Genomic DNA, 8,000 nt, shown 5'->3' on the forward strand with positions numbered 1-8,000 from the left:
AGTCCCTTGGGCCTTGGCTCCCAGCTGCCCCAGGGCTTCACCTCTTCCATCCCAACCACACCTCACAGGGCTCAGGGTCAGTGGCCAGCTGAACCAGGTGGGGAAGGGGACGCCCACACACTCCCTCCAGGAAGCAAAAAAAAAAAAAAACCCCACAAAGGCTGCCCTGAGACCTGGCCAGGGGTGCCAGCTGGCTCCCTGGGGCCTGCCCCTCCCCTGCCAACCAGGCAGAGATAAGCCAAGAGGTTCAAAGGCCAGAGACGGAGCCAACAGGGAGGGGCGGGTGCAGAGCTGGCAGTCACAGCCCTCCCTGGAGCCCCTGGGCCTGGAGCTTGGGATCCTGCCCCACTTCCTCCTGCCAGGAAAGCCCAAGAGACCTCTGCCAGGAGGCAGCCAGCAGAAGGCCCAGTGGGCTCCCCTTGCGTCCTGTGGGGATTTGGCCATTTCCTCAGGCATTTTCCCCAGAGTTCGGGAAGGGGAGGACGACTCCCCAGCGCATGGGAGAAGAGGGCCCCACCCCCCCACCCCCAACTGGGACCTAAGGCTGAGGGTGGGGTGAGGGTGTCTAAGCTGCCTGAACCAAGGAAGCCAAGCAGGGAAGGGGCTGGGAGGGGAGTGGGGCAGGGGTGTGTTCAGGCCTCTCAGGTGGAATGTTGGGGACCTCTGGCCCAGGCCCCCCTTGTTGGCAGCAGACCTTAGAGAGAGGGTTACCCCTCGGGCATAGAAAACGCAGCCCTGCCCCACAGTTCTGCAGAGCCACAGACAAGCTAGCAGATGCCCAGGCTGTCCTTGCAGAGGAAGGGGCCCAGCTCTTGCCCCCCACGGGCAGTGGCTCCAACCTCGGGGAGGACCTGTGGCTGGAATGGTTAACCTGAGGTGCCTCAGTCAGCCAATCACAGAGCCCTGCAGGAAAAATACCTGGGAGAGGTCCTCACGCGTTCGGGCGGGTCAGAGCCCAGCCCCAGTCCGGCCCTAGGCGACCCGAGAGCCCCAGCCAGCCCTGGCGTCAGCGGCCTCCCCAGAGCACAGAGTGCACAGGGGCCTCAGCATGACCATGACAGTCCTGGTTCGACTCCAGCTGGGGCTGCTGCTGTCTGTGCTGATGGTGACCATGGTGGCAGCTCAGCCTACCCGTCTGCTGACCTTGCTGTCCTCGGGCCAGGGTGTTCTGGACCGTGTGGTGCTGGGCAGCCTGTTAAATACACTGGCGGACCGTGTGCACTGCGCCGACGGGCCGTGTGGAAAGGTAATTGCCGCACCCGATGGGTCCCCCAGCCCAGGCCCGCTCCGCCCCAGGGCTGGAAGCAAAGGGCCTGGGCAAACTCCAGGAGGCGGGCCGAGGCGAGGACGGGTGGCCAAGCACCCAGGCCCTGCCTGCAGGCCAGCGCCCACCTTCCTCTGCTCTGAGTTCAGACAGGCCTGCGCTCCCAGGATCGGGGGCTGTGACGGATACATATAGCTCCAGGATCCCAGGGCCGCCTCCTCCGTCAGTCCCCAGGCCATCAAACTGGCAGTGGTTCCGGGAAGAAGCCACCCTGGGATGGGTGGACCACTGCCCCGAGCCCTTTTGTGTGTGTGTGTGTGTGTGTGTGTGTGTGTGTGTAATCGAGAGGGTGGTGACGGTGGGAGTGTGTGAAAGAGTGATGATGGAGGGGTGGGTGGGAGAGGGGGAGGGTGAGACCAGTGTGTGTGGGCCCCACAGGGAAGCAGGCAGCTTCCTAACCATAGGCACCTGTCTCTGCCCATAGTGCCTCTCTGTGGATGATGCCCTGGCCCTGGGCAGGCCTGAGAAGCCAGGGCTCCCCGGGGGGGCAGTCCTGGAGCACAGGCACATCGCCCGCTTCAGTGCCGCCGCTGCCCTCTACCTCAGTGACCCCAAGGGCACATGTGCAGATGTCCAGGCTGGCCGCTGGGCCACCCGTGCTGACCATCTCTTGGCCCTGTTGGAGGGCCCCAAGGCCCTGACCCCAGGCCTGAGCAGGCTGCTGCAAAGGATTCAGGCCCAGGCTGCTGGCTGGCCTGCTGCAGAGAAGGTGAGGGCCTGGGTAGGTGGGGCAGAGGGACTAGATGGGGAAGACCTAAGGGGATCCATGGAGAAAGGAGACCACTTAGGGGGTTGGGCCTGGCTGCAGTGGGCAGAACATCCCACAAAGCCTTCCTGGACACCTGGGGGAGTCTGGGGACCTACTTGGGAGGCTCAGGGATCACAAATGGATGTCCGATACCACTCAGGACAGGGACCTGGGGAGCCCCCGGGGCCCTCATCAGACAGGGGCTGAGAAGAATCCTGGGCCCATAGGGAGGGCCCTCGGGGAGGGGTCAGACCCAGCACAGGCCGTAGGCTGGCAGGGTTAGGTGGTGGTGCTCTGAGAAGCCTGATCTGGCACCATGTTAGGGCGGGTCTCGGGGTCGGTGGCATGCAAGGGCACTAGGGTTGATGGTAGAGCTGGAGGCCAGGAAGGCCACCCTGCGGGCAAGGCTGAGCCCTGACCCCTCCCCCAGGCCTGTGTGGACCTGCCCCAGCTGCTGGAGGAGGCAGCAGGGGCAGGAGCTCCCAGCAACCCTGGCCTGGTCCTGGCCGCCCTGTTGGACCATGTCAGCAGTGGGTCCTGTCTCCATGCCCTGCCGACCCCCCAGTACTTTGTAGACTTTGTGTTCCGGCAGCACAGTGGCGAGAATCCCAACATCACACTGGCTGGTGAGGCTGTGGCGGGGCCAGAGAGTTGGGAGTACCCTGAGTCCCTGACCTCCATGTCCTTGGGGAGGGCAGGCCTGGAGCCCATACACACTTTGTGATTCTGTCCCCCCTGCCAGAGCTGGAGGCCTTGATGCAGCGCCTGGGGGTAGGGAGAGTGGCGGAGACACACAGTGACCACAGCGACCATGGTCATCTGGGAAAGGGGGCCAACCACCAGGGCACTGTGCCCCCTGCCACCCCTAACGGCAGCTCCAGCATGTGGGACACAGTGAGCAGCCCATGCACCACCGTCCTGGGGAGAGGTGGGGGCTCATGGGTCTGCTCAGGTCCCTGACCCCCTTTCCTGCCACCCCTCAGGTATGCCTGAGTGCCAGTGAAGTGATGGCCGTGTACGGGCTGTCTGAGCAGGCGGGGGTGACTCCAGAGCTCTGGGCCCAACTGAGCCCGGCCCTGCTCCAGCAGCAACTAAGTGGGGCCTGCAGCCCCCAGTCCAGTCCCCCCACTCAGGACCAGCTCAGTCAGGCGGAAAGTGAGTGCCTGCCTCCCCAGTTGTGCCTGCTTGCCGTACCCATCGGCGCTGGGTGCTGGTGCCACAGAGGTGGGGCCTCACAGGGAGGAGGAAGTGGCCGCTGGGGTCACAGGGAAGTGTGGGGGCCTAGATGGGTAGAGGATGGGGCTTCAAGGGTTAGCGTAAGCAGAGGAATGGCCGGAGCCTGACCACCTGCATCCCTGGTGAGCCGGCTCCCTGGGCCCTGCTTGGACACCCTCCCCTGGGAAGCAAGAAAGGCTCTCATCTCAGCCCTGTGGCCCCCGCTCCCTCTCCAGGGTATCTATATGGCTCCCTAGCCACGCTGCTCATCTGCCTCTGTGCCATTTTCGGCCTCCTGCTTCTGACCTGTGCCACCTACAGTGCTGCCTCCCACTACATCATCCAGACCTTCCTGAGCATGGCTGTGGGTGCACTCACTGGGGATGCCATCCTCCACTTGACACCCAAGGTCAGCCCGCTGCCCCGCCCTCCCCAGACGGGAATTTCCCTGCCCAGTCCTTCGAGGCCCATCCTCCTGGAGCCCTTCCTGTCTCCCTGGCCTCTCCGTCCTTGTCCCCAGGGGTGGGTGGGGTGGGGGAGGCCTTAAAGCCCCCTTCCCTCCCCAGGTGCTAGGGCTGCACACGCACAGCGGGGAGGGCCTTGGCCCACAGTCTACCTGGCGCCTTGTGGCCATGCTGGGTGGCCTCTACACCTTCTTCCTGTTTGAGAACCTCTTCAACCTCTTGCTGCCCCTGGACCCTGAGGTCAGGTGGGAGCTGGAGGTGGTGGGTGGACGGGGCGGAGTCATGGAGGCCCATTGGGCCCTGAGCCACTGTCCCCACAGGACTCAAAGGATGGGCCCTGCAGCCACAGCCACGGTGGCCACAGCCACGGAGTGTCCCTGCAGCTAGCACCCAGCGAGCTCCGGCCGCCTAAGCAGCCCCACGAAGGCTCTCGCGCAGACCTGGTGAGCTGGCCCTTCCCCAGTGTCTCCATCCCTCATGGAATTTCCCCTGCAAGAACCCCTTTCTGCCTCTGCCCCCGCCCCCGCCCCGCCTCCACCCCAGCGCTTCTGTCCATGGCCTCCTCTTTTGCTGATCAGGAGACCCAGCCCCGCCACGCCCCTCCTCACCTCCCTGCCCAGGGGCTCATCCACACGGACCTACCCCCTCCAGGTGACAGAGGAGAGCCCGGAGCTGCTGAGCTCGGAGCCCCGGAGACTGAGCTCAGGTGAGCCCCGAGGGAAGCCCCAGAAGGATTAGGGGCTACGGATTTGTGCAGAGCGCCAGCGCGGGCCTGTGGAGCAGAGGTGGGGGCGCCGAGGTGGGGGACCAGGTCGGCGCCGACCCACGTCCACCACACCCGCAGAGCTGAGATTGCTGCCCTACGTGATCACGCTGGGCGACGCCTTGCACAACTTCGCCGATGGGCTCGCCGTGGGCGCCGCCTTCGCGTCCTCCTGGAAGACCGGGCTGGCCACCTCGCTGGCCGTGTTCTGCCACGAGGTGCCACACGAGCTAGGTGAGCAGCGCGAGGCAGGGCCTGGGGACCCGGCCGCTGGCCAGGGGCGGGGCCTGCCCGGCTATGGGCGGGCCTCTCGGCCTGACCCCCCCCCCCCCCATCCGCCCACCCCAGGGGATTTCGCTGCCCTGCTGCACGCGGGGCTGTCGGTGCGCCGGGCTTTGCTGCTGAACTTGGCCTCAGCGCTGACTGCCTTCGTCGGCCTCTACGTGGCGCTCGCTGTCGACGTTGGAGAGGACAGTGAGGCCTGGATCCTGGCGGTGGCCACTGGCCTCTTCCTCTACGTGGCGCTCTGCGACATGGTCAGGACTGAGGGCGGGAGTCGGCTGCCCTGGGGGTGAGCCGAGCAGGGGCTCAGAGCTGGTCGCTCACCTGTGCCTACCTCCTCCTCAGCTTCCAGCCATGCTTCATGTGCGGGACCAGCGGCCCTGGCTCCTCTTCCTCCTGCACAACATGGGTCTGCTGGGCGGCTGGACCGTCCTGCTGCTGCTGTCGCTGTATGAGGACAACATCACCCTCTGATGCCCACCCCCCCTACTCTCGGGCCCTTGATGCTGGCTGCTGGCCCCCTGGGCTATCTCAGCTCCTTGGGTCTGCTAGCCAGTGTGGAACCTGTAGCTGGGTACCCAGAGAGCCCCAGGCCTTTGAGAGTCTCCCTCTCACATGACCCAGCATCCCTATTCAATAAAAATATTCTTGCCCTTGGAGCCCAGCTGCTTTCCTTGCTGTTAGGGAAGTTTCTCCCACCAAGAAAGGCAGGGGGCGGGGGGAGGGGGGGCAGTACCTCTCTTTCCCCCTGGGGCTCCGATGAGGCACCAGGAGCCTGTGCTAAGGGATCTCCAGGCAGCCAGCCCCAGTCCTGCGTGGGGAAATGTGGGAGCCCTGTGTGGGGAGTGGACTCAGAAAAATTGGCCAGAGTCTGCAGGTAGCAGGGGGACCCGGTCTCCAATCAGGAATCAGACTTGTTTACTTCTCACAGAAGGGCCGAAACAAGCACCGCGCTCACAGAGACGAGGGTTTATCACTACTTGGAGGTAGTCGGACCCGCGTATGTGACAGCCCGTGGTCAGCGGGGCCCCGGCCCCTTCTGACTCTGCTGCGCTGTCCTCGGCCCAAGTGTCCATCCTCACAGACCCTTGTAGTCCCCTAAGGTTGTAGCTCAGCCTATCACAAATTAGGTGCCTTAAAACAACAGAAATTTATTTTCTCACAGTTCTGGAGGCAGAAGTCTAAATTCAAGGTGTCCGTAAGCCGTGCTCCTTCTCAACTATTTTTTTGATGTTTATTTGTTTTGAGAGAGCATGAGTGAACACGTGGGGGTGGGGCAGAGAAAGAGAGAGAATCCCAAGCAGGCTCTGTACTATCAGCACAGAGCCCGACGCGGGGCTTGAACTCATGACCTCAGGTGAAATAAAGAGTCGGACGTTCAACCAGCTGAGCCTCCCAGGTGCCCCTGCTGCTCAACTCTCTAGAGACAATCTATCCCATGAGGCTGTCCTGGCTTCTGGCGGCCACGTGTGGTTTGGGTCTTGTAGCAGGCATAGCTCCAGTCTTCCTCCATCTTGTGACCTTCTCTGTTGTATCTCTTCTCTTCTGATGACACCAGTCCTACCGATTACCAGCGTGCCTACTCCAGTATGACCTCATCTGAACTAATTCCATCTGTCGATGATTCTATTTCCAAATAAAAGTCACATTTTGAAGTACCGAGGGTTAGGTTTCCAACATATCTTTTTTTGGGATCACAATTCAATCCACAACACCCCTCACAGTCCAAAATGGCTGCCAGAGCTCTAGCCCTTAAATGCACTTTCCAGGTAGCAGAAAGGAGGTGGGAGGAAAGACCAAAAAGAGGAAGGGGTCCAGGGGACATCAGATTCGGCCTGTTGTTCACACACACAGACACAAAAGCGTGAGAGTGGAAGTCAGTCTTACGTTACGCTCCGTGGGTCCACCTGTGCTGGAGGGAGGTGGAGGCTGCATGCCAGTAATCTGTGGCAAAGCAGGCAGAAAAGGCCATATCTGAGAACTCCCGGGCCTGACCCCGGTAGACAGACGCTCTGGCCTCTCCAAGAGGTATTGATTCTCCAAGAGTCTTCACCAACAGCACAAAAGAGAAATGTGGGAACTACCACCTTCCTCCTAAACCTGGTCTACAACACGGAGATGGCCTCTTGGCACGGAAGGAAGGTGCAGAAAAACCACTGACTCCCAGCACAGCGCTGCCTCAGAGGAGCAAGAGCATGGCCTGTAGTGTCCACTAGCCCCAGGGCCCAAGCTCAGGGTCAGAGGGCAAGGCCAGGGCTTGTACTGGCATTCCCCCCCGCCCCCGCCCCCCCCCCACCGCCAGCCTTGGATGATTCTTCAGCCCATCATGGTCCCTCCCCAGCAACTTCAAGCCCCAGATCTGCTGATAGGCCCCTACCTTCATCTCTCATTGAGAAAGTACATCCACCAGGCAGGCTCACCTCTGTCTTCCCACTGCCAACCTTGCAACCTCCTGGTTCCGCTGCCCACCGTCTCCTCTCCTCTGACTGGGATGGAGCCTCATCCTATCCACCGCTGCCCTCCCCGGGACTGTGCTCCTTCAGGATCTCCAGCCCTCTCTGCACTGACCACCTCTCTCACAGATGAGTTCTTGTTCATTTGTTAGGGCATTTTCCAATGTGCCAAGCTCCAGTCCAAGGGTTCTGTGGGCCCTGATTTTTTCAATCATCACAGACGTCCTATGATGTGGGCACCATGACTGTGCCCATCTGACAGAGATGCCAAAACTTAGTGTCCCGGCTACAGTTTTTCTTATGACCTTTAAAGGGGGTTTGGTGTGGCTCAGGGGTCACACGCCTGCCTGGGCATTCGAGTGACCCCTTTGTCCACTACAAAAGGGTCAGCCTTGTTGCTGACACGAGCAAGTGGGCAGATATGGGTGCAACATAAACCCATGTTTCTATGTCATTTTCTTGGGTGTAACTATACTTCCTTTTTTTTTTTTTACTCATAATTTTTATTTTTATTTTTTTAATTTTTTTTTTCAACGTTTATTTATTTTTGGGACAGAGAGAGACAGAGCATGAACGGGGGAGGGGCAGAGAGAGAGGGAGACACAGCATCGGAAACAGGCTCCAGGCTCCGAGCCATCAGCCCACAGCCTGACGCGGGGCTCGAACTCACGGACCGCGAGATCGTGACCTGGCTGAAGTCGGACGCTTAACCGACTGCGCCACCCAGGCGCCCCTACTCATTATAATTTTT

General features: G+C 61.2%; 1 protein-coding gene across 1 annotated transcript; it reads left to right on the top strand.

Moving 5' to 3' along the window:
* The first annotated feature begins 636 nt into the window (after positions 1-636).
* On the top strand, positions 637-5,455 carry SLC39A4 (solute carrier family 39 member 4). Its single transcript, XM_086695756.1, has 12 exons — positions 637-1,246; positions 1,749-2,033; positions 2,503-2,698; positions 2,815-2,966; positions 3,056-3,227; positions 3,524-3,696; positions 3,854-3,991; positions 4,072-4,194; positions 4,403-4,457; positions 4,596-4,748; positions 4,863-5,050; positions 5,142-5,455. The coding sequence occupies exons 1-12, from the start codon at positions 1,049-1,051 to the stop codon at positions 5,268-5,270; spliced, it is 1,962 nt and encodes a 653-aa protein (XP_086551882.1). The 5' UTR covers positions 637-1,048; the 3' UTR covers positions 5,271-5,455.
* Positions 5,456-8,000: the final 2,545 nt, after the last annotated feature.

This window comes from Puma concolor, chromosome F2 (genome assembly GCF_028749965.1).
Source record: "Puma concolor isolate L17-30 chromosome F2, mPumCon1.1.hap2, whole genome shotgun sequence".
Lineage (NCBI taxonomy): Eukaryota > Metazoa > Chordata > Mammalia > Carnivora > Felidae > Puma > Puma concolor.

Excerpts from the sequence above, each read along its gene's own strand:
- SLC39A4 (XM_086695756.1), top strand. The coding sequence starts at position 1,049 with ATGACCATGACAGTCCTGGTTCGACTCCAGCTGGGGCTGCTGCTGTCT. Across the intron at positions 4,749-4,862 it reads CGAGGTGCCACACGAGCTAG|GGGATTTCGCTGCCCTGCTG; the intron begins GTGAGCAGCGCG and ends CGCCCACCCCAG. Across the intron at positions 5,051-5,141 it reads ACGTGGCGCTCTGCGACATG|CTTCCAGCCATGCTTCATGT; the intron begins GTCAGGACTGAG and ends CCTCCTCCTCAG.